This window comes from Stegostoma tigrinum, chromosome 25 (assembly GCF_030684315.1).
Source record: "Stegostoma tigrinum isolate sSteTig4 chromosome 25, sSteTig4.hap1, whole genome shotgun sequence".
Taxonomy (NCBI): Eukaryota; Metazoa; Chordata; class Chondrichthyes; order Orectolobiformes; family Stegostomatidae; genus Stegostoma; species Stegostoma tigrinum.
In genome coordinates, this window is record NC_081378.1 from 22,339,533 (window position 1) to 22,366,047 (window position 26,515).

Consider the following 26,515-nt stretch of genomic DNA (forward strand, 5'->3'; position numbering starts at 1 on the left):
CCGCCTCAGGAATCTACAACCCAATGACCTAAATGTGGATTTTACCAGTTTTAAAATCCTCTCCATGCCCCCCACCCCACCCCACCCCCCCCCCCGCCTCATCCCATGTCCAACCCTCCCTCTCGCTCCCATCTCCTAGACCTGACACAACTTGTCCATCTTCTTTCCCACTCATCCCGCTGACCAATCCCAACCACTCCCTACCTGCACTCACCTATCACCATCCCACCTACCTTCTCCAGCCCCACCCCTCCAATCTATTTATTTCTGAGCTCCCACCCACCCCCCCACCCCACTACCCTAACCCCATTTCTGAAGACGGGTCCCAACCCGAAATATCAACTTTCTTGCTCCTCTGATGCTGCCTGGCCTGCTGTGTTCCTCCAGCTCCATACTGAGGGGAAAGCTTGTGTTTGTTCTTAGACGATATAGGGTTGTGAGGTGATAATGAAATAAATCAAGATTACGATATGTTAGGGTGTGGTAGACAAGTTAAAACTGTTTTGTTTGGTTGACAGATCTGCATCCCCTAATACTTGTACTAATATTTTGAATGCGAGATGCAGTGTTGGGGATGTGATGAGGTATTATCTTGCACAGTGAACAGTAATGACCAGAAACACTCTGCTAATGCAGTAGGTTGACGCAGACACAATCCATGATTTTAAAAAAATGGATGGGCTTTTAAAGAAAACAAACCTACAAGGCTATAGGGGCCAGACAGGTGAAAAGGTACTAACTAGATTGCTCCAAGGATGATCAACATAGATTTGACAGAAAGAGGCTACTTTTCTGGTGCTTCAAATGACTCTCTGTCTGACAGTGTAAAGGAGAAAGCCCATTTGGGCTATTTTATCTCATCATTCTGAACAAATAGTTAGTTATATCCTGCTAGCCAACTGGAGCATCCAACCCAGTTTCTGAAATTATTCCAAAGTTTTGCTTCACATTGTCAAAAATCACACAATACCAGGTTATAGTCCAACAAGGTTGTTTGAAAACCCAAGCTTTCGCAACTCTGCTCCTTCCTCAGGTGTAGTGTAGAAGAGGAGGTATACCGACACAGAATTTGGAAGCAGAAAGGTAACAATGGCTTGCTGACCGCCTCCTGTTGAATCCTTAATCAATTAGAAAGGAAACACGGATTTTTATTAATTAAAATGCAATGTGCTGAAAATGCAAACCCCTCATGAGAATGGGACACGATGCTCAACTCATTGATTGCCAGTTCTGACGTTCCACAGCAAAAACCCAAAATGACCTCTTCAGAAGACAGACAGAGGATATGACTGATAGGGTATCCTTCGTCATCCAGTACTTACCTGGAGTGGAGAATTGATGCTGTGTTCTTCACAGCCTTCAACACAATGTTGAAACAAATAGCTGTAGGCCATAAGCAAAAAGAAACAGATAGATTGAAGCAAATTATAAGGCAGCCTTCGGTGTAAGAATTATGATGAGGGAGACTCTAGTGGAACAGAAACAGATGTGGAGACCCCACTGAATATTTAAAAACTGACTCGCAGTTCAAAACCTGATCAGTGTCTAATAGATGTTTTTTGTTGTCTGCTCCAATAGTTTGGCATCTTAAAGATCCTATGAGGCATTACAAACTATCAGTACAGTACAGTTTGGAGGCACAAAATTAATATCATGCATTTAAATAATGATTTAGATAATGAAATATCGAAGTTATACTGGGCTTCAGAACCCAGCAGTGATTCACCCTGATGATAGGAAGACTTTGGCCTGTTAGGAGTGATTGGCAAAACATGGTTTATATAACCTGTGGTTGATGTAGTTAAGGGATATTCTCACTGAGATGATTGTAAGAATGATCGGAATTGGAAATATACATAAAAAAAATCATTGTTTCTATTGGTCCAGAAATCTCAAAACAAGGGAATGCAATTTGGAGGGAAAAATTCATGATCTATTATGCCTGTAGAGTTGGAGAACATTTTTCTTGGCCCAATTATTTCCTTATCCAAATTTCTGGGAAGTACACCTAAGTAGATCAATGCCTTATGAAGACAGTATAAACCTATGCAAATAGATGAGAGAAAATTCTTCCAGAAATTAATATTCTTCTGACAGCAATCCATCCTTCTAGGGATTATTATCTACATAGAACAGTGGTTTTCATTTTCTAATCATTGAAATTATTAGAATCCTCAAAAGATCTGAGAGCCACAGTCTTCCTACACCTATCTCCGCACTTACCTCCCCCCACTCCAGTAGATTTGAATACAAATTGAGATAAAATGTCAGAATAAAAAGCTTTTGAAAATTCTTAGTTGTGACATTTTTGAAAGAAATTGATGTGAAATTAATTGATGTGTTCATAAAGTAGGTAGCTGATTACTTGGGCAAATGAAATTAAGAGCTTTGGAGAAATGGGGTTTGAAATAAATGACTGACAGAAGACTCGCAAAATAGTATACAAGCCTGTGGAGTCTAGCACACAAAGTCTTGTCCTGTTTACACTAGTGTTTTTACTTTTCCCTACACCTTTAGAGCTTGACTGACTTTTTTGACCAAATTTAGACACATGGTCTAAGAAGACTGGAACATTGCACAGGTGTATTGGGATATGCTTCAAATTCTCCTCCACTAGATTACCCAGCCTATTCAACAGTCATTGATCCAATCTGACTTTTTAAGTATGCTGTGGTTTGGATTAGAAAAAAATCTGTCCAGCAGCAAATAACGGGGGAGTGCAGAAATAATATATCCACTGTCACACAGCCCATTCGTAATGAGTGTCAGCTGTGAATAAGTTTGTAACATTCTCCCCCCACCCCCCATCATAAGATTGGGGCTTAATCACACTCCAGGATGAGAGAATAAATATCAATGCTGACATTCAGGTGCAGAACTGCAGTGGAGTGCTACATGATGGTTGGAACTGATGTACTTCACAGAAGATGTTAAATTGAGGCTCAAGCCTGTTGGCAGGTATGAAAGATCATGTGGCACATTTTCAAAGAAAAGCGCGGGAGTTATCCCTCGTAACCTGGGCAATATTTGTTAGTCAATCAACATTATATTTACATTAGCACATTGTAAGGATTTGCTGTGCGTAAATCAGTTGCTGCGTTTCATGTGTTAAAACAGTGACAGTGGTTCAAAGGTGTTTCATTGGCTTTATGTCTCATTGAGCTATTCTGGAAGTTGTCAAAAGTGCCTTATCAGTGCAAATCTTCATTTTCTTAGAGGACGGTACAAGTTCAGCTTTGATTCCAGTGATTGGCTGTGAGAGCTCAGACAATGGAAACAGATGTGGAAGTTAATGAAATTAAAAACATTGATGCTGATGAGCAAAGAAGTTCTAATAACATTCATTTTCACTGCAGATGAGTGTTCTTTTAAGTATTCTGGAAAAAGGTTTGCACTTTGCTACTATGGTACATCAATTCCTACTGTAGCTTATCACTTTGGTGCCTTAGGCGTCCATCAGCTTCAGAGAGATACAAGGAAATTTCCATCTTCACTGGATGAGTGAGTGGGTTATGTACATCTTGACCTACTACTGCCTGCGTTTCTTGCCTACATGTCTTGAAGCTGTTACCTACATCTTTTATTACAAAGTGGTCCTAATGCTGTAAGAACTACTATGGTGAAATGGCTAGGACAGCAATCTCAGTATTGTTTGCAGCTTTTTATTTCCTAACAGTTCTTTATGTTTTCTTTAGACCCCTTTAATCTAGCCTCTTAGAGTGTAACTTCCACAAAAGCATTGTTCATAATTGTTGGCACTGACTGACTGACTGAATTTATTTTGTTAATCTTATTGATTTATGAAAATTGATTTTCTGCTATCCCAGGGACAAGCAAAGGCATATCCTTGCAGTGGTGAACACCTTCCATATCCCATTGCAAGTAGAGAAGGTATTGCTGCTACACCGCTACAACATTATGATACAAATTTATCAGCAATAGCTGTGACCGTGGAGAATGACCATACAATTGGCTTTTTAGGCAACATAAAAGGAGAAATTCATAAGGTAAGACTTTATGAAGCAGCATTCTATTTTATGAGAAAGTGATGGAAGATGTTGTTGACAGCCTGTCAAGTGTCACTTACTCAGTGATAACCTGACTGATGCTCAGATTGTGTCCTGCCAGGACCACTTGGCTTCTGACGTCACTACAATCTTGGACATAAATGCTGAACTTCAGAGGTGATGGCAATGATTGCTCTTTAAATCTAAGCAGCTTTTGACTGCCTACAGTATCAAAGAGCATTTGCAAAGCTGGAGTCAAAGGGATTTGGGGAAAACTTTCCACTATTTAGAATCATGCATAAGATGTAGGAGCAGAAATAGACCACTTGGCCTACCAAGTAAGACCATGGCTGATAATCCTCAACTGTACTTTCCTGTCTTCTCCCTATAACATGTTTTTTTAACATTTATTATCTGCTGATTATTATCTGTCCCAGAGTATAGCTACTATTAGAGGACCTTTTAGACTACATTAAACAGCGTCTCATTGTACTTACTCCATTCTGTGCTAACAAAGCGACCCACTGCTTTTCCTTCTTGCCTGTTCTTCCAAAAAGTTACATATCCTTGAATATTTAGTTCCGAACTTTGTTCACGTTTTAATCATCTCCCTGTAGTGGCTATAAGATCATGTCATTTAAGCTGTATTTGTGCCATGAATTAATTTATTTTCTACTGAATATTATGTATAGTCAAGCAAAGAACCATTCATTTTGGCTTTTCCCCATTTTTCCCCCTTTAATATTATTTTGCTGCTGTATTTTTACGTCTTGTTATTTCTGTCCTTTCCCCTCCCACTCAGAGTGTTATTAACCAAGGAGCTGCCCTCTAATGTCACTATTTCTATTCGATTTGTAAGCCTAACCTTTCTCCGCTCGCAAACCAGCACCCATTCCGTTAATTAGTTTAAAGCTGTCTCTATAGCTTTAATTATGTTTATCACGACACTGGTCCCAGAACATTTTGAGTGATGTTCGTCCCACTGGAATGGCCCTTTTCCTCTCCAGCGTTGGCTTCAGTGACCCATGAACTGACACCAATCCCATCCACACTAATATTTGAGCCGTACGATTATTTTCTTCCCTTTATTGTGTTATGACACAGGGAGAGCGAGCCAAATCAGCCTTACTGTCCCAGGATTCACAACACAGGGAAATTAAAATATTCAGTGACCCTCAAAATTGCTCAGTTGTTCCTAACCAGATTTGACAAATAACAGATCTTGGGCAACAAGTTTACAGCATGAACAAAGATTAACAATTTTTATTAAGGATGAAACTTTAGTATCTAGTATCTGCGCTCAATCTTCTTTGATCATAAAACCCTACTTACAATACTGACTGACAGATACAGTTTAGGTATAAATTAAAAGAAAATGAAAGAGCTGTAATTTGCTAGTTTGGTTAACGATTTCAGCAATGAATACCAGGCCTTAATGAAATTCTTGGATGATGAGTTTTTTTAGACTATATATTTTGTTGGAATCCCAAAGTCACCAGTCAAAGCAAACAGCTTCCACAGACCTCTGGAGACTTATTTATTTCTTACTGACTGGGATTCTTTTCTTTAGAATGTCCAAGAAATTAGTAACTGCAAAAAAAACTTGAGCGAAAACCAAACAACAGTCCCAGTCTGAGATAACAAGGTGTAGAGCTGGATGAACACAGCAGGCCAAGCAGCATCATAGGAGTGCGAAAGTTGACGTTTCGGGCCTAGATCCTTCTGGATTCTGAAATAAATCGGGAGAGAGGGGGAAGTGGATAGAAGATGGATAAAGGAGAAGATAGGTGGAGAGGAGACAGACAGGTCCAAGAGGCGGGGTGAAGCCAGTAAAGGTGAGTGTAGGTGGGGAGTTAGGGAGGGGATAGGTCAGTCCAGGGAGGACTGACAGGTCAAGGGAGCAGGATGAGATTAGTAGGTAGGAGATGGGGGTGGGGCTTGAGTTGGGAGGAGGGGATAGGTGGGAGGAAGGACAGGTTAGGGAGGTGGGGACAAGCTGGTCTGGTTTTGGGATGCGGTAGGGGGAGGGGATATTTTGAATCTTGTAAAGTCCACATTGATACCATTGGGCTGCAGGGTTCCCAAGCAAAATATGAGGTGCTTGGTTTCCCTGATATAGAGAAGGCCACATCTGGAACAGCGGATACAGTATACCACATTAGCAGATTAGCAGGTGAACATCTGATTGATGTGGAAGGTGTTCTTGGGGCCTGGGATGGAAGTGAGGAGGGAGCTGTAGCACTTCCTGTGGTTGCAGGGAAAAGTGCTGGGTGTGGTAGGGCTGGGGGCAGTGGGTGCGTGGGGGGAGTGTGGAGTGGACAAGGGAGTCACGGAGAGAGTGATCCCTCCGGAAAGCAGATAAGGGTGGGGGAGGGAAAAATGTCTGGTGGTGGGGTCAGATTGCCCCAGTCCGGAAGCTCCCAAAGCAAAACTGCCTCTTGCCCAAAGCACAATCAGAGGCAGTTCACTCTGTCTTTTTTTTCAACACTCTCTGTGGTTGGCCAGTACTGGTCCTCCCTTGTTTGACTATTTCAACATCTAACCAGCTGCCAGTCCCTGAGCATCTGGTTCATTTATGTTGTTTTTAGAGCAGCAATTAACCTGCATCATCTTTCCAGGCCATTTCCCAACAGCAAACATCTATCTTTCGTTCCCTTCTCCTTTTTTTAAAAAAAAGCTACTGTTCCGAATCAAAAATTAGAAGAGCAAAAGAAAACTAGTAATCTGTAATTTACCTTTATACCAGTTTTCTTGTGGCTCACGAATGAATCCAGACACTATTACTTTGAAGGTTTCACTTTTTAGTTTGTCCTAACTGTTGAAACTTCCCTACCAGAAACAGCTTTCTGGTTCTCTCAATGTCATTAGTATCAACGTGGATAGTGATAATAGATTTCTCCTCTCCTTCTCCAAGTTCCTTTCCTGCTCTGAGAAGCTGTCCTTAATCCTGCAGGCAACACTACCTTCTGGACTTGTACTCACTGGTGCAGAGAGCAGCATTTCCCTCTGGTTATGCTGTTCCTTATAGCTACATTTCTAATGGCTCCTTGTATTGAAGTGCCATAGTTAGTATGCTCTTCCTCCCTGCAATCTCATACAGCTTGCAAGAACCTTGTAGCTATTAACAGTTGCAGAGGCTAAATACAACCCTCTGAGTCCCCATACCCACCTGTCCCTGAATACAGACCATATTTTAGTTACTTAGACTGCGGGATATGATTGTCTCAAAGTGCTAAGTAATTTTCCTTCACGCTGATATGGTACACTGTCATCGGTTTGAACGCCCAACTCCTCCGTCCCAAAGTTCCTCGAGCTGCAAACAGTTGCCACAGTTGTGTTCGTCCTGCAACACCTTAGTATCAGCAGCCCTTAGATGCTGCAGCAGTAACACATCACCTTGCCCTGCCTTTACTGTGTATTTTAATTTTTAATTAATTATTCTAGGTTCTCTGCTCTTTACATTTTATTGTATTTATTTCTAATGAAACATAACACCAGTATCAGTCTTTTCTTAATAGCTTGTTAAGTATAAGAGAATTTTTAAAAAAGACTAGAAACCTCAACACAAACTGAAGACCTTGCTTTGACTTTAAAGATTAGACATATTCGCTGATCCTACTTGTCAATCAGCCTGTTTCCCTGCACTCGTGTCATAACGTGTCACTCCGCTACAAATAGGAATTCAATCTGCTCCTTTTGTCCTCTCCAAATCACCCATCGCTCTAGAGAGTTTACTTCTCAGCGATGCTCACCTAGCCTTTATCTCACTCAGACAAAGTCTCCTATCGCATTGATTGTGCTCCTTTTTGGCACAAAGCAAAATGATTGTGGTTGTCTGAAGTCAGTCATGTTGGCCATTGAACATCACTGTAGTAATTTCTCAGGCTAGATATTTTCTAGTCAACCTGTTTGAAGAAGACATTACACACATCTGGAGCAGTTGGAAACTGAACCTGGATACCTTGGCCAGATGATAGGTTCAATAACCCTATATGGCTGGAGTGACCTGAAGTGTATGGTTGCAAACTCTGTTGGAAGTTTGGAGCTTGATAATGGACGATACCCCAAAGAGTTCAGAATATAATTTGTTAAAGTATGTAACACAGCGATGGTATATTGAGCCAAAATTTCAAGATGATCACTAGTTTGAAAATTGAAGGAAGTTGCTATAAATTTAAATACAATAGTTGAAGGATAAACATGGAAATAGAATGAACATTGTCACAGTATGTAAAAGCATTACATTTTATCAGAACTGAAGTAGTTGTATCAATAGAAAATATATTTCTTTAATCATAAAGCAATATGTATAATAAAGAGCCCAGAAGTTAAGAGTTATCCTTTTATGAATGGTAAATGCTTATGTCTGCAATGTTGCTCTGTGCTCATTTCTTATTCACCAGTTGTAAATGTTCACTATCCAATAGGTATTCCTGGACAATGAAACTGATGACTATCAGACTGTATATATGACTCCAAACAGCAAAGTGAACAGTGACCTTATTTTTAATGCAAAAAGAGACCACCTGTACGTCATGACTGAGAAAAAGGTAATGTTTAGTTTTATATTCTACTAATTTGATTTGATCTGCACTTTTGTTCCAAAAACAAAAATGTATGAAAATTGAATCATGGTGTCGGTCTGTTTCAAATGTCACAAGATATATTCAGTGTGAAGCCGTTACTGAGAAAAATGAGAAACTCAGTGCACTGCCAACAAGAAGAACCCCAATATGATACTGTTCTAATAGAATTTCTCAAGCCCTGGTTGGTTACTCCATATGTCCCAAGTGATTTAGACTATTGACACAGTATGAGGGAGATGAAATCTCATGAACCTCCTAGCAGATGATTTATGATTGGTATCGGCAAAGCATGTAATGTTCATGTTCTCTTAGCACACAGGCTGTGTGTTGTAGAGTATATCTTGCTTTCAACAGAGCAAATCAAATATGAGGAGAAACTGCCTACATTTTTTAACTGTGTAAAATATGATTGTTTCCAAGTTGCTATTCGCTACGAGGGTACAGATTGATGCAAAACAAAGTTAAAGACTGTTTTCAGATGTTGCAATGAATGTATAACAATGTAATTCTCTATAACAGTTTCTACGTTGCAGAATGTGCAGAATTTCATTTGTTTCTTGTTGAATACTTACTTTTCAGATCACTCGTCTGCCAGTAGAGGAGTGCAACAGCTACAAAAGTTGCGATTCTTGCATTGCATCTAGAGATCCTTACTGTGGTTGGTGTGTAATAGAAGGAATGTAAGTTTTGGTTTTTGGGAGTTTTTCAGTGATGATTTCAAGATACTATTAGCAGCATTCAATCTTTTCGATTAGACACCCAGTGAAATGACGTAAATGGTTCGTCTTGATTCTGTCAAATGCAAATATTATGGATTTCTTGCAGAAGTAGGAGAATGCTGTTATGTGGAGGTTGGATGCCAAAACAAAATTATCTGTTTCACTGTAACTTCTAAGTAATAATTTACAGTTCGGATGTGTAAAGGCTACCTGAAATAGTGAAACACATCTTCCCATTCACATCATATATCTTCATTATGTTCAAGCTGCCAGGGGTAGGAAAGATCTAACGAGTAGCACATATTCCCAAATTTTGATGCATTAGCTCATTGTTTTCAGTTACCAAATTACCTATTCTGTTTTACAGCATTTTCTATTTTGATTTCTTATAATTGCCAGTCACCTTCTGAAGCATTATTTCTTAGTACTCCTTGTCAATTTGAATCTGAAACAGAAACCAGATACCTTTCGTTGTGAATTAACTTTATTAAATGCTCGGCCTTGCAGCTCCTTCCACACATCACTTTGACCTGTATAAAGACTGCATCTTGTTATTTTTCTGTTTTCTGTTGATGAAAACAAAAAAAAGTACAGTTTTAAAACCAAGGACTGTCGGAAGGGTTTGCTGCACTTCTAAAAAGCAAGTTATGGAAATACGTAAATGACATTTACGCTGCTGCTTTGCTCAAGCAGTGGGGCGGCACGGTGGCTCAGTGCTTAGCACTGCAGCCTCACAGCACCAGGCACCTGGGTTTGATTCCAGCCTCAGGCGACTGTCTGTGTGGAGTTTGCACATTCTCCCTGTGTCTGTGTGGGTTTCCTCTGGGTGCTCCGGTTTCCTCCCACACTCCAAAGATGTGCAGGCTAGGTGGATTGGCCCTGCTAAATTGCCCGTAGTGTTCAGGGGTGTGTGGTTTATAGGGGGATGGGTCTGGGTGGGATGCTTCAAGGGGCGGTGTAGACTTGTTGGGCCAAAAGCCCTGTTTCCACACTTTAGGGAATCTAATCTAACCTATTGTCAGGCTAGTGCCTGCGGTGTATGGAAAGTGAGATTTAGCTGTTGACAGGTTTCAGTACAATTTATTTTGAACAGTTGTGGATATCTATAGCCATCAGCCTGACAGAACTATCTGATTGGCTTATGGGTAGCTGAACATGTTTGTATTGTAAAAGTTACAGGCAGAATTGTACAGACTGCTCAAAGAGCAGGTGCTCGCTTTCCAAATAAAATACCTAACTGCTGAAGAAAGCCCATTTATTCTCTCCAGCCAGTTACTGTCAGCTGTTGGTTTTAATCAACCAGTCAGAGATTTTATCATTTGTGGACCACTCGTGCTGTATTTGCTGTGAAGAAGTGACAGAATCTGAAGGAAAAGGTCAGATAACTGAAGGGCTTTGAGAAACAAAAAGAACACTCCTTCATTCTCGGACTGATCCTGTTCAACTGTTTTTCCAGTTTTTTCCCATCTCCCCATAATTTATTTTTGACTGTGTGTGTGTGTGTGTGTGTGTGTGTGTGTGTGTGTGTGTGTGTGTGTGTGTGTGTGTGTGTATTTGGGGCTGCGGGTGTTTCAGAGGGTTAGAGCTTTTTATCAAGGAGTTATGTGCTGATGTTGATAGTTGACTACATGTGAATAAAATCTATTTATTGGTAATGAGTAATTTTTCTTGTTAAGTACTGAAATCTACTTTTGTGTTTTCTGTTAATTTGGACTTATTCTTCAGGTAAACTGAGGATTTTGCAAACTTTGGTCACGTTTTTAACTTTTGTGAAACTCTGGGAATCATGGGCCTAGATTTCCATGCCTAACACCAGTTTCCCTCTTTATTTTCTATCTACCCATCAATAAATGAATCAATCAACCCAATCACCTTCAGAACTACTTGCTATATCCAAACTCCCCTTTCTTACTGAGATAGCAGGAACTGTCGATGCTGGAGAATCTGAGATAACAAGGTGTAGAGCTGGATGAACACAGCAGGCCAAGCAGCATCAGAGGAGCAGGAAAGCTGATGTTTAGGGTTCTTTTCTGTGTGTGTGTGTGTGTGTGTGTGTGTGTGTGTGTGTGTGTGTGTGTGTGTGTGTGTGTGTGTGTCCGTCCAGTTATATTTTCAAGGACATCATAGATTTAACAAATCTGTTAAAAATCATTTCTATATTTTGTATAAAATCTGAGAAGGAGTAAGTTCTTTGCAAGTTCTCAACTAATAGTTGCTACTTCTAAGTTTGTATCCTAAATTTCATTCTTTGGAGAGACAAATAAGTAAAGCAGCAAAAACTTCAGTAAAACATCCTGTTCCTCAACTCTTCAAAAGCTATTTTTTTTTTTCTTTTTCTGCAGCAAATGGTAGATGAGATGAGTAAGTTTCTCCTAACAAAGAATTGAGTTGTCATCATTGTTCTTCTTTGAATCAACAGACAGCCAGTGATATTAGCTTATATGTCAAAAAGTAGCATTTAGTAGTGGGGAACAGGGCATTTGCTTACATTTTGAGGTGTAGGTTGAAGAGCCAACGTAGCTTACTGGAGAAGGTTACCAGTGTACTTTCATTTCTACTTTTTAAAGTAGATCTAATGTCAGTTTCCTGTTAGGACTCAAATTGTAGATATTTTTAATCAGCCTGTCCAGACATGTCCTGACTCATGTCTGGGGCAGTTTTGACTCAAATCCAGACCATCTGCATCACAGGTAGGAACGCCACCACTGCATTACTGGGACTCGTGCAACTGAATGAAAAGTAACTGGAATTTGGTATTTCAGAGCTTGCTGTCTGTCTGTTCTTGTCTCATTATAGATTTCCACAATTTCCTCGCATCTAACAACAATATGTTTGCATGGAATAAAATAAAATGACTTGTATTTCTGAAAGAAAATGTTTGATGGGCTGTAAATTTTTCTTCATGAATTTGAGAAAGACTTGTGATGCACAGAAAGGCAGATAAATTTGGAAATGGTGGTTAGAGGCTAAACTTTTAATTTTGATCTGAATATGTTGGCGAAGGGAGTGAGTGCCATAACTTCAAGACCCTTTGAACAAATAAGTTAGAGCAAGTATTGATTTCAATGTAGTGGAGAACATACATAATGCTAAGCTTATAGGATGGCACAGCAAATAGTATTTGTAATTTCAGGCAAGTCCCAGGACTGTATTCTCATTCATTTGACATCTTTAATCTATCTGATCAGTTGTTCCAGGAAGTTGCACTGTACAAAAGCTGCCCAGAAAGACCATTGGTTGTGGAGTCTGAACAAACAGTGTCCAACAGTGATTCATGCAGACCCGCAGAACATGAGTCGAAATGCAGCAGATCAGGTATGAATGTAGTTTCCAGTTTCCAAAGTTAGACAAATATTTCAAAAAAAAATTGATCCTTCATTGGTCAGAACATTAAGTGTCATGGTGTGGCTGTACAGGACCTTGGAGAGGCCATTTTAGAATACTGCGTACAATTCTGGTCACTCCATCTATAGAAAAGATGGTGTTTAAACTTGAGAGGGTTCAGAAAAGTGTTACAAGCAAGTTGCCAGAATGGGAGTTTTTGAGCTATAGGGAGAGGCTGAATGAGCTGGGGTTATTTTCACCAGAGAGTTGGAGGCTGAGGGGTGACCTTACAGAGATTTTATAAAATCATGAGGGGCACGGATAGAATGAATATTTAAGGTCTTTTTCCTTGGATGGGGAGTCCAAAACTAGATGGCATTGGTTTAAAGTGAGAGGGGAAAGATTTATAAAGGGCCTGAGGGGTAACTTTTTCATGCAGAGGGTGCATAGTGTATGGAACAAGCTGCCAGAGGAAGTGATGGAGGCCGGCACAATTACAACATGTAAAAGGCACCTTGATGGGGATATGAATTGGAAGCGTTTAGAAGGAAATGGGCCAAATGTTGGCAAATGAGACTAGGTCAGATTGGGATGTGTGCTCAGTGCAGACAAATTGAATCAAAGGGTCTGTTTACATGCTGTATGACTGTATGACTCAATTAGTTCTGTAATTCTGTCTCAATGGATGACATGTGAATGTATATCTTAAATTCTCGGTGAGTTGGTCCAAATTTCTTAAATTACTACCAAAAATAGCTAACTTGAGATCCAGCAATTGTTCCCATTCTTTCTGATAATTGTGCCAATCATCCTAATAAGTGGGTCCCAACCATGAAGACACAGTCAAAATTTATCCTGACTATCCTGTTGGACTGAAGCCTCAAAATTCTTCATTATTTCATTTACATCATCAGAATTTGGTTTAATTTCTTTCAAACTTGTGATTTCAAAACATGATTCTGGACAGTACAGTAAAGTTAATGCTATTTGAAAATAACATTAATGTTTAAGGCATTTAGAATTAATTGTTTTGAATTTTGTGACGTCTATAATACAGAATTGTGTTGCATATTTATATTTTCATTTTCTTGTATCCAGGTGCAGTTGAATATAGAGCCATTTCCTGCTTTAACAGAACAAGACCGTATAGAGTGTTCTGTAAATAATTTTAAAAGCATTAGTACATCTTTGACAAGTTATGTTCTTTGTGAGACTCCACCTATCAATCAAATAGCTGCTACACCTCCAGGTCAAGGTGAGTTTTCATGTAAAACTTATGATTTTTGACCAAAATAATGATAGAATTCAGGCTAATGTTTTCAGTTGACTTTCCTTGTTAGGCTTGCCTGTCATGGCATCTAATGTGCAAGGAAAAAGTCTTTGTTTCTTGCAACATCATTTGAAATTTTGGTCATCTTTTGTTTATCAGAAAATAGCATTTGCATCTTAAGAATAAAAATATGCTCGGAGCATTGTTTTACTACTGGGGGCCGAATTTCAGATAAAAATTAAGTGTTGCTTTACTGAGGCAGATAAATTACTCAGTAAGCTTCTCTAAACCCTTTTTATGATAGTGGAAAACCAACCCCGAGATTTTGAACAATGATAGCTTAAACAGAAAAAGAACATTTTTATTTTGGAGATTTGGTACAAACAAAAGTGATCAAATTTGGTTTAGATAAAACTGAATGTTGCAGAAACATACCATACCAACAAGCATGTAATAAATGTTGATATCTTGATAGCAGAATATGTTGAAAACATAATGTTATACTGGTGTACTTGTTTAGTCATCTGGTGTCTGTGCAAGGGCTGTTGTTATTAAAGTGCAAACAGAAAATATTGAAACATGTCCTGAAAAGGAAAAGAGGATTGAGCAGATTGCTGGCCTGTCTTTTTCTAATCCACTCACTGTCAATTTCCAGTATTTTATATTTTGATTCTGTGTTCCAGACTTCTCATTTTTTGCTTTTAAGTCATCACTATTTGAATTTATGGATGTGAGTTTGCTCGCTGAGTTGGAAGGTTAGTTTTTCAGACGTTTCGCCACCATTCTAGGTAACATCATCAGTGAGCCTCCGACGAAGCACTGGTGTTATGTCCCGCTTTCTATTTATCTGGTTAGGGTTCCTTGGGCTGGTGATGTCATTTCCTGTTCTTTTTCTCAGGGGATGGTAGATTGGCTCCAAACACATTGAATTTCCTAGAAGCATGGCATTCCAACCGGAACTCCATCAACAAACACATTGATTTGGAGCCAATCTACCATCCCCTGAGAAAAAGAACAGGAAATGACATCACCAATGCAGGAAATGACATCACCAGCCCAAGGAACCCTAACCAGATAAATAGAAAGTGGGACATAACACCCGTGCTTCGTCGGAGGCTCACTGATGATGTTACCTAGAATGGTGGCGAAACGTCTGAAAAATGAACCTTCCAACTCAGCAAGCAAACTCACATCCAGAACCTCAACCTGAGCTACAAATCTTCTCAAAATTTGAATTTATTATAGGAAGGTTCTGATTTTAATTATGTTGATGTTTGACAAATTCAGAGCCAAACAGATTTGAAACTGGTGATTTTGAGAGGAAATATTCATTGGTTATTATCTTCAACTGGGTAGAAAGTTGAGTAATATAATGAATTTATTAATTTCCCACTTTAAAATGCAAGACATAAAACTGTTTTCCTTTGTGACATGCAATGTGTTCCTTTTTAAAATGCTAGTCTCATTTTAGAAGAAGTATTCACAAGGTACCATTGTGAATTTTCCTTTGTGTAGATTATATTGATATTGAGGTGAACCTGAAGATTGTCAGTGGTGGAAAAGTAATAGATTTCACACGGACCAACTACTCATTTTATGACTGTAATGCAGCCATGACACTGTCTCCAAATATTCCGTAAGTAATTTTTCTTTGATAATGAATTCACAAAATTAGTTAAGGTTTTTAAAAACTAGTTTGTCTTAAAAAGTGTGTTGATGGACGTTTTCTCTCGACTTCTACATAATGTTGTAGACCAAAATGGAAAATCAGATTTAAAATAAAAATAGTAAGTGCAAGCATTTTAGGGTACTATTCTGACTGATAACATCATGTAAGCAAGTACTTTCCCTAATTAATGCTTCAATGCATTTAGTTTGTTGAATTATTCCATTGTCATTATGGGACCATGCAAACAAAAGAGCAGCTAAGCACTGTCCTAAAGTGGAGAAAGATCACAGAAGTTTGCATGAAAATATAAGAATGCAGACAATGTAGTTTCTTCATGAATTTCATTTTTCTTAAGTGTATTTTATCTACAAACTAAACACTTTTTAAAACGTATGAACAAGTGGAGTATAGTCTGGAGGAGAATAGCTAATGCTGATATTGAGAGGGAGTTGACAATGGAGCATGTGAATACTTGGAAAAAAATTAGGACTTGGATATAAAAGGTGGTGCAGAACAGAGGCACTGACTAAGAATCTCAGCCCATAACAATTGCATGGTAATAGTTCTAAACAGTCATTTGGTAGTGTATTACTGAAAAAAGGCACAATTTTTTGAAGCTTTTTACCTTGCAATCATTAGCGTCATTCACAAGAATATCAGTTGAAGGAGAGCACTGATGTTTATACTGCATTAGATGAGAAAGTGCATATTGGTTGGCAAGTGGACACTGCTGGAGATGTTGCCAAGAAGAATGGATCCAATAGTGATAACTGCCTGACTTGCTTTAAGGTTGACTCTGGGCAAATTGACTCTGATTAGTTAGGACATTTCCCTGAGAAATGAACCAGCAAATGGCTATCGCTCATCAAAATTCAGCTGTAAAAGCTATGGGCCCTGACAACATTCCAGCAATACCACTTAAGATTAATGTTTTAGAATTAATCATACACCTATCTAAGCTGTTCTAGTATAGCCACGACACTGGAATTTATCAGAAAATGTGAAAAATTTGCCCCGGTATGTCCTGTGGATTAAAAGGCAGAACAAATTCATCCCAGCCAATTCCAGTGCTATAAATCAATAATCAATCATCACAAAAGTGATGGAAGTGAGAGTGTTGACAGTGCTATCAAATGGCACTTGCAAAGGAATAATCTGATCACTGATAATCAGTTTGCGTTCTGCTATGGCCACCCTTTACTTGATCTCATTACAGCATTTATCCAAAAAGGGACAAAAGGGCTGAACTCCAGAGATAAGGCATGAGTGACTGTGTTTGAATCAACAACGTGGCATTTAACAGAGTATGACAAGGAGTCCTAGGAAAAATTGAGACAATGGGAATCAGGGAAACCCTCCCCTCTTTGGAGTTGTACATAGCACAAAGGAAGATAGTTGCTGGAGGTCTGTTGTATAGAATCATACAGCACACAAACAGACCATGTGGTCCAACCAGTTCATGCCAAACATAATCCCAAACTAAACTAAACTAGTCCCACCAAACCTTTCCGTTGTCTCAGCTGGAAGAGTTCCTTGGTGTAGTGTTGCAAACCCATCCACCTTTAGGTACTACATCAATAAACTGGCCTCTTGATGAGGTCGGGAGTGGGGATATTTGCTGATGATTGTGCAGTCTGTGCCCATATGGAACATGACCTAGACAATATACAGGCTGTGGCAAGGAACTCGTGCACCGCACAAGTGCCAAGCAATGACCGTCTCGATCAAGAGAAAATCTAATCAACACCACTTGATGTTCAGTGGCATTGTTATTGCTGTATCTTCTGCTGTCTCACTTGAAAGCATGTCATTGTTCCCTCAACATTGCTGTGTCAAAATCCTGGAAGTCACTCCCCAAATGTCCCTCCACGTAAATGGTTCCAGCAGTTCAAGAAGGCAGCTCACCACCACCACCTACAGGATAATTAGGGCTCCTAGTAAAAACGGGTCAAGGTCGAGATGCTTGTACCTCATGCATGAATAAAAAATGTGAAGCTTGTGACTCCATGCTAGAAGTAGGAGTGGATGAGCTCTGTGAAGCAAATTGGAGAGCAGTAGACAATAGTGGATTGCAAAGCTAAAGCACAATGCATTCGGAACCAATTAATCAGCAAAGAAAAATAAGTCAGTATGATGACAGGAGCAGGCCAGGGAGTGCATGTTGCTCAAGTTCCAAACGGTAGGTAATGGCTTTGTGTTTCATTTGTTGCCCTGGTAAGGATTTTTTGAAATGTGGTTCCATGGATGTGTCACTGAGGCCAGGATTTATTCCCATTTTATTGCCCTCAAGATGATGTGGGTGAGCCATCTTTGTATATGCGACTGAGTAACTTACTAGGCAATTTCCGTAGACAGTTAGGAGTCACTTACATTGCTTTGGATCTAGAGTCACACAGAAACTAGACCAGGGTAGGATGTCCGATTTCTTTTTCTAAAGAACCATGCTGAACAATCTTGGTGTTAATGATAATGTAGTAGTTACATAGCTATTTCCTGATCACTGTACCTGCTAAAACTTGTTGCAGCTCAAACTTTTCACTGTTTAGATAAAACATCATCAGCATGTGTTTCTGTCTTCACCTAAGTTGCATGAACTGCTGAGTATTTCCAGAATTTTCTGTTTCTTGTTTTTGTTTGGATTTCCAGCATCTGCAACATTTTGTTTTTGTATCGAGTGTTTCTTATTTAATTTTGTAAGTGAAGACATCAGATTAAGATGTAGGTATGCTATTGGTTGAGATTTAATAATTTGTGTATATGTGCATACATTTACTGTTTAGGTGTGACTCCTGTGTAAGAAGCAAGTGGACCTGCCACTGGGATATTTCAGAACACACATGCAAAGATGGTCACACGAAAGGAGATCAGTTAAATATTGTTCAAAGTAAAATGGTAACTTTTGACTTATTGTTTTAACTTGTGTGAAGCCAAATAAAAACAAGTAACATTAAACTTGGTTTTCTATTTAGATAAGTTAAGGAAACAGTGATGATGAAGTACAGTGAAAACACTGCTGAACTTAGATATACAGTGAAAAATTTCAAAATCCTGTTTGAAGCACCATGTAACAGAACTGAGCATTCCTGGTGTATTGAAATTAAAACTTTATGAATTATGGATGCCCAGGGTTTGTTTTTAATTGTTTGAGCACCTGAAGAATTACTGCACCGAAAACACAAAATGTGGGAGATCACAGTGGGCTAGGCAGCAACCATGGAGAAAGAATAAGCTAACATGTCAAGTCTAGATGAGTCTTCCTCAGAGCTGAAGTAAATTGTGGCAGGGGCAGCATATATGCAACAGTGGGAGGGTTTGGGGGTGGTTGGAGTGCTGGGAGAGAAAGGATATTGATAGTTCAAGATTAAGTTTCCTGACAGCATATAGATGCTAGTTGTGACACTTCATTGCAAATACAAGTTCTTATAGTTTTCATTCGCAAATGTATTGCTATTTTACATTATTAACTGCCATTGTAACTGCAGTTACAAGAACTAAGCTACACATCATCCTGTCATATAATCATATCTAAGGAAATGCTACTGTTGCCTTAATGCCCAGCAAAGCATAATACCTTATTGTTCAATATCGGAACATCACACTCTAGAAAGACTTCAAATGGTTGAAAATGTTTATCTTAATTCAATAGGAACAAAAAATGAAGAAAAAAAGCAAAGAAAAACAGTCTGAAAACCCTCTGATGAAGGGTCTAGGCCCGAAACGTCAGCTTTTGTGCTCCTGAGATGCTGCTTGGCCTGCTGTGTTCATCCAGCCTCACATTTTATTATCTTGGAATTCTCCAGCATCTGCAGTTCCCATTATCTCTTATCAAAGAAAAACAGTATTTGTTTCTGGAAACAGACAGGGACTGCTTGCAATTTGTGAAACAACAGAAGTACACTGCTTTAACTCTGAATAATTGAAACCCAGTTAAGTTCTGTCAAGTTTGTTGCACTTGGTGCCTCAGCTGTAGATCCTGCAGGAGGTAATGTTCTTATGCTGTCTCTCGTGCAGGGCCTAGCATGTAAGGATTATGCTGTTTATTCTGCCTGAACTGTGCTGCCCATCCCCTCCACACTAACCGTTATCTTCAGCAGCCCTTTCATCTGCTCTGCGAAGGCCAAGGTTGAAGAATAGGCTGCATTGTGTTTGCACTTGGCCTCAGACAGAGGGTTGCATTATGAAGTCATCGTCTGTGGTTCCAGAGGGACTCCTTTGCCTCTCACCTTTGTAAGACTTCTGACCCTTGAAATGAAGCAGGAACATTGGAGTTCTCAAAAATGTAGCTGCTAGGATAGGTATCCCAGTCTTCTATGATGCTCATTGATGATGTCTGTTGCATTATACAGCACCCTAAATGTGTGGAGCACCCTGAACCTAGGGGAAGACAGCCAGTTTGTAAAAGCCTACTGCCTAAGCTGCAGCACTTGCTAAACATCAAGGAAAAAGATGGCAGGGTGTAATTTGTTACAAATGGCATTTGTAACAATCTTTTTGATAAATTTGTGAGTCGAGGATTTAAGAGACTTTAACGCAGATTCCCAGTGGATTCTTAGGAGTAGCTAGCTGTGTAAAAAGTTAACACAGCTGTCACCTAGTTAGCCCCCACCCATTCAGCTCAGGTCTCCCTCCAGCAGTTGCAGAATTCTGTGATGGTGTCATGCGACATCCTAAGTGAGTAGAGGCAATGACCCTCACCCATTTGGAAGAAATAAAGTCGAGGACTGTACACTTTGGGACCTCTGTACCCCACCGGTGTTCCAGGGGGATGTTAAGCTGTGATTTCGATATGTGGAGACTGTTCAGCAGCTGTTGAAGGTTACTGCTGGCCTTGGGCTTGCTGATGCATCTGTTGCTCTTCAATTTCTGAGTCTTTGTTGCCCCACAGCGACAATAACGATGACCCCTGCTGTGGCTAGATCTAGATTGAGTCACGGTTCCAATGATCCTAAATGGGGAATATCAGAAACAGAACAAGTTCTTTAGTAATGTAAGCAGTCAGTATTCACACCACACATAAATGACAGGTCAGCCTAATCTTCAATACGTAAGGACATGGAGGAATTTGACAAAGAGGGCCATGAAATGCCTTGACATGGATTTTTGACAGCAGGGACCTTATTCTGAAATATGTAGCACAAGCCATGACACACAAGTGCAATAGAAGATTGTAGATGCTTTATAATTATTGATATCTTGTCCTGTTCCCAACCACCAAGAAAGTCTTATATGCTATATTGCCTCAGTTAGCAAGTACAGAACAGTTTAAGGTGTGTAGAAATCATCTCCTTGCCCTTGTGCAACTTCTGAGATCTTGAATTGTCTTTGCGAATTGTGCTGCATAGGTCACACTTCTAAGGTCACCTGTGATTACTTCACCTTCAGAGATGATCAGTGACACGGATAAGATTACTTGTGTCCAGGATTTGTGTCCCACTGAGTTGGATTTTTGGTAACCCTAACCGTATGCATTTCACATGCAGGGTATTATGATTACAGTTGTCTTCAGTAGATACTGTCTAAGTGCTTGCTCGATGCAGTTAACCCTTGAAGAGCCTCCTAAGTAGAGCCCATCCATCCAAACACAGCAAAAAACATTTGTGCTGCCCACTCCAATGTGGTTGCAGTCATTTTCCATTTTGTTATGATTCACGTGAGGATGGAAAGCAGTGCAGGTTGTGCTTGATAGAGTGACCTATAGGCTAATCCTGGTAATCAGTTTTATCTTAGACAGTGGTCATAATTTGCTATTAATTGTACTAGGGATTAGGTTGATCATATTTCACATTTGTGACAACTTCTGACGTGGGGCTTGATTTCCAATGCAGCATTCCCACTAAAGCCATGGTAGCTTAGATAACTAAAGGAGTATGTGAACACACAGCTCATTCTTCCAGCCTCAATAGCAGACGCTAAATTTATAGCAGTCACACATTAAAACTTTATCAGAGATAATGGGAACTGCAGATGCTGGAGAATCCGAGATAACCAAGTGTGGAGCTGGATGAACACAGCAGGCCAAGCAGCATCTCAGGAGCATAAAAGCAGATGTTTCGGGCCTAGACCCTTAATCAGAAAAGGAGGCTTTTCTGATGAACTGTCTAGGCCCAAAACATCAGCTTTTGTGCTCCTACGATGGTGCTTGGCCTGCTGTGTTCATCCAGCTCCACACTTTGTTATCGCACATTAAAATTTATTCTTTTATTATCAGTAAACATATTGAGCATTGGAATGTATCATGATATCATTTAATAATGAAAATTTGATCAGTTGTACAGTCATGGTCTCAGGATGCCGGCTGCCAATTACTACCAAAGGCTGTCAGGATACATTGTCACAAAAGATGTATAATTTTAATTGTTTGAAAAGTTTAGATGGGAGATGAATACCTCAAAGTTTTGAGTCACAGGATCAAAAATAAAAGGATAAAAAGGCTGCCATATCTAGCAACGCAGAAGATGGAGCAAATGAATAGTCAGGAGTAGCCTACTCCAGTTTCTACAATTAGTTAATTATGACGCGAAATGTTGAACGTTTTTAAAGAGACTAATCAAATTTGAATTGAGTAGAATTATGTTCTCTTCAGACTTCTGCGGAATTAGTGCATTCCCAGAAAACGTAATTAAGGCCATATTAATAACACAGAAATATAATTGAAGGCAGATGGTCAAGTACTGGAGTTTGGAATGCAGTTATACTTTGTCCATGGCCAAAAAAATTAACTCCTTAGAAACTAAGTGTAGATATTATAGAATTTGCTCGGACTCTTTGAATGTGAGAAAAAAGATATCACGTTTTGATTCAGGTTAAGGTCTTTTGTTGATAGGATTGTGTATAATAAGTGGAAGCAGAAGTGTGATGTGGACTTTTGTTTCTCAATTTCCCCTTAGATAAGTTAATGAGAAAATCACTGTGTAGTCATTTTTATTCCATTTGAAACAATAACTTCAATATGTGGGAATGTTGACAGTAGATAGCATCGAAAGGGAGCTTTTAAATTTACTTGATATAAAACTGTTTATTTGGTGTATCTCAATTTCTTTGGTCTCCTTCTAGGCTCAAAACTGTCCACGTTTTGAAAATGCATTACCACTATTAATTCCAGTGAATGAAACTGCTAATATTTCATTTCATGGGAAGAATTTAAACTTTTACCAGGTAAGTGCAAGAAGAAAGTTTTTAGTAGTTGTAAAATAAAATGCAGATTCTTTTTATTCCAGATCCCTCACCCTATCCCCTCTCTGATAAAGGGTCTAGGCCCGAAACGTCAGCTTTCCTGCTCCTGAGATGCTGCTTGGCCTGCTGTGTTCATCCAGCTTCACACTTTATTATCTTGGATTCTCCAGCATCTGCAGTTCCCACTATCTCTGATACAGATTCTTTATTCTTTTTTCTCTTTTTTGCCTTACTATAGAACAAGAAGCTAGTAATTGTTGATGACTTGGTGAGAAAGACTCTTGGTGTGAACAGGAATCAACCAGATATGTTTTGGAGTGAGAATTTTAAGGTTGGTGATTCAACTGAACACAATTCTTCAGTTGTATTGTTTAATGACATTGCATACTTGTAAAAGCTTGCAGACTGGTCCAAATGATATGAAAACACAGCCAACTTCATTGAAATTTAACATTTTGTAAAGTTCCGTTTGCAAATCAAATGGCTGATTTCTGTCCATTTCATTGTTAGACCCCTTATTAAATGTGGGTTTGTATTTTAAAATCCTATTTTATGTAATTAATTTTCTGCTCACCACTTTTGAAGAGAATATCGTAGGAAATGCTGTTCCCTTCATTTGGGATTTTTATTAATGTTGCTAATAAAATTGCTTATGGGACAAAATTTCTGGAAATGTTACTGATGAAGAAGTGTCTTTGACATAAATATTTATTCTGGTTTCCAATTCATATATTTCATTAAAAAAATAGTTATAATATAACAGTTAAGGGAAAGGAATATTTTTACTGAGACAGGAGGGAGGTTGCTTTGCAATTTAATTTTCTACATATTTTGGAAGACTGTCTGTTTTGTGTTTTGCAAACACAATTCTCACAGTAGGGAGCCAGCTTGTAGTCACCATCCCATGCATCTGATGTGGTCACTGCCTATTTCTGAGTGGCTAAGTGTCAAATGAAACTGAATATTCCAACCTGAGGCCAGTTTCAGGGCGCTGCAGACTTTGCATTGCACAGTTTTGCCACTTCATCAGTACTCCTTTAATGAATGTAAGCAAAGTGTTTCTTTTAATGTAATAATTTGACCCCACCACCCAAGACACTTTTCCATCCCCACCCTTGTCTGCCTTCCAGAGAGACCATTCTCTCCGTGACTCCCTTGTCTGCTCCACACGTCCCTCCAGCCCCACCACACCCGGCACCTTCCCCTTCAACCGCGGGAAGTGCTACACTTTTCCCCCCACACCTCCTCCCTCACCCCCATCCCAGGCCCCAAGATGACTTTCCATATTAAGCAGATGTTCACCTGCACATCTGCCAGTGTGGTATACTGTATCCACTGTACCCGGTGTGGCTTCCTCTCCACTGGGGAAACCGAGCGGAGGCTTGGGGACCGCTTTGCAGAACACCTCAACTCGGTTCTTGATAAACAACTGCACCTCCCAGTCATGAACCATTTCCACTCCCCTTCCCATTCCTCAGACGACATGTCCATCATGGGCCTCCTGCAATGCCACAATGATGCCACTCAAAGGTTGCAGGAACAGCAACTCATATTCCGCTTGGGAACCCTGCAGCCCAATGGTATCAATGTGTACTTCTCAAGCTTCAAAATCTCCCCTTCCCCCACTGCATCACAAAACGAGCCCAGCTTGTCCCCGCTTCCCTAACCTGTTCTTCCTCTCACGTTTCCCCTCCTCCCACCTCAGGCCGCACCTCCATTTCCCACCTGCTAATCTCATCCTGCCTCCTTGACCTGTCCGTCCCCCCCGGACTGACCTATCCCCTCCCCACTTCCCCGCCTATACTCTCCTCTCCACATATCTTCTCCTCTATCCATCTTTGGTCCACATCCCCCTCTCTCCCTATTTATTGCAGAACCCTCTCCCCATCCCCCTTTTCTGATGAAGGGTCTAGGCCTGAAACGTCAGCTTTTGTGCTCCTGAGATGCTGCTTGGGCTGCTGTGTTCATCCACCCCCACACTTTGTTATCTTAGTCGTATAATGAGTCACTGCTCACCCAGTGGTTGCAGCCCTTCATTATGCCCTGCATTTACTGTCGAGTAATTGGATCAAGGTTGAGAACAATTTCTCAGCCTTTGCTCCAGGTTGAGTTAGTTTTCCATGTCTAATATTGTTCTTTGCCCAAATGGGGAACAAACTGTCGCAAAACACCTTAAGAACTTACAGTAGTGACATGATAGCAAAGGATAGGAATTCCTTTGCTATTATTTAGCTTTTGGTTAATGTATTCAGGTAAAAATGCCTCTGCTTAACATTTGAAAATCGCAGGTACCGTAATTGAATTGCTTCCCTACAGTGGCATTGATTTGTGATGCTCAGTGATTGGGACATTCCAAGAAGCAATCACTTCTTAGACAGTTCCTTGGCATTGAGAATGGCCTGTTTCCACTCTGGTTCGGAGCTGGTTTACATGCCCAGTAATTTATGTGCATTGATTTCTCCTCTTCATCAACTACCTTCCTTTAATTTCCACACTGAAAATAAAAAAATTAATCCAAACGTTTGCCATTGCAGATATATTGTTGACCGCACTAAGAATTAAACAGTTTTATAGAGCATATTAGTACAATTCTGTTCCATAAAACCTAGAAATACCAACGGAGCAGGAATTATTGAACCAATGTGAAATTTTATTTACTACTTTTGTTGACATGGGGTATTTTAAATTCACTTCTGTGTAAAATGTCTTTTCAGTTTTCCTATGATGAAAATGAAACCCGCATAGTACATTTTGTTGTACAAGCAGAAGGGAAAATAATAGATAGCAGATTAGATGGTAAGTGATTTTGTGTTCGACAAGATTGGAAACAGACTGGGGCACAGTGGCTCAGATGGGCAAAGAAAAGATCAAGTCAAGAGCAAAGTATAACTTGCAAGGAGATTATTAAGAAACACCATCTCTTAGGCAAAGTATTTTGAAAATTAGATTCTGACAATTTTATTCCTTCCACTTTTCTCCTGCAGAAATTGACCACTTGCAAAGATTTAGTTCCCTGCTTGCAAAGCACCTCCAATGGCTATTCAAAATTGCACAATAGGAGTTGGCTCTAATCATGCTTGTTTTTAAGCTTGTAATTTTAGTAGGTATCACTAGTCAATGTTTAAGCATCTGAAGCCTGTTTGATTATTTTCATTCCTAGCTCACAACCACATGTATTAACACTGCTGTTGATACCCTGGAGTATATTTTGTGTTATGACCTAGTAAGGTCCCAAGATTCAATAATTCAAAGAATGCAGAAGTTTGCATTCAGTTGCAGTTCATAGATCATTTCCAAATATGCAACTAAATTGTCTTTGTTGGAAGGACAATTATGAGAATTAGAAAATGGGCAACTAATCTCCATCCTTGTATGATGCCTATTTCATTGTTGACAAGGCAGCAGGCAGGAGTGTGATAGAATACTTCCTACTTTCCAAAGGAGAGGACCTTCAGCGATGCTCGAGAAACTCAACAGTCTTGATTGGCATCCCATCCATTTCATTAAATGTTCACTCCTTGTACTACTGGTGCCGCGGTCATCTATGCACTATAGAAACACACTGCAAATGCCTTGCAACACCATTCAGACTTGATCTCGATCACTTAGAAGAGCAAGGGCTGCAGGCACATGGGTTCATCACTACACAAGTTCCCCTCATTTGGAAAAACATTATCAGTTGCTTATTGTCATGCGGTCAAAACCCTAGAAAGCTCATTCTAACAGCTCTGTGGGTATGCCCGGACAACAGCAATTCAAAAAGTTGC

At 39.7% G+C, this 26,515-nt stretch overlaps 1 protein-coding gene across 6 annotated transcripts in view; it reads left to right on the forward strand.

Moving 5' to 3' along the window:
* LOC125463092 (plexin-B2-like) overlaps window positions 1-26,515 on the forward strand; it is a 249,766-nt gene that overhangs the window by 176,263 nt on the left and 46,988 nt on the right. For all 6 annotated transcript variants that reach the window (XM_059654544.1, XM_059654546.1, XM_059654548.1 and 3 more), the window contains 10 exons: window positions 3,828-4,007; window positions 8,435-8,557; window positions 9,173-9,273; window positions 12,501-12,627; window positions 13,735-13,891; window positions 15,422-15,542; window positions 18,356-18,467; window positions 22,629-22,730; window positions 22,987-23,079; window positions 25,463-25,544. In XM_059654544.1, the coding sequence (XP_059510527.1) occupies window positions 3,828-4,007; window positions 8,435-8,557; window positions 9,173-9,273; window positions 12,501-12,627; window positions 13,735-13,891; window positions 15,422-15,542; window positions 18,356-18,467; window positions 22,629-22,730; window positions 22,987-23,079; window positions 25,463-25,544 (1,198 nt within the window). The remainder of the gene's footprint in view (window positions 1-3,827; window positions 4,008-8,434; window positions 8,558-9,172; window positions 9,274-12,500; window positions 12,628-13,734; window positions 13,892-15,421; window positions 15,543-18,355; window positions 18,468-22,628; window positions 22,731-22,986; window positions 23,080-25,462; window positions 25,545-26,515) is intronic.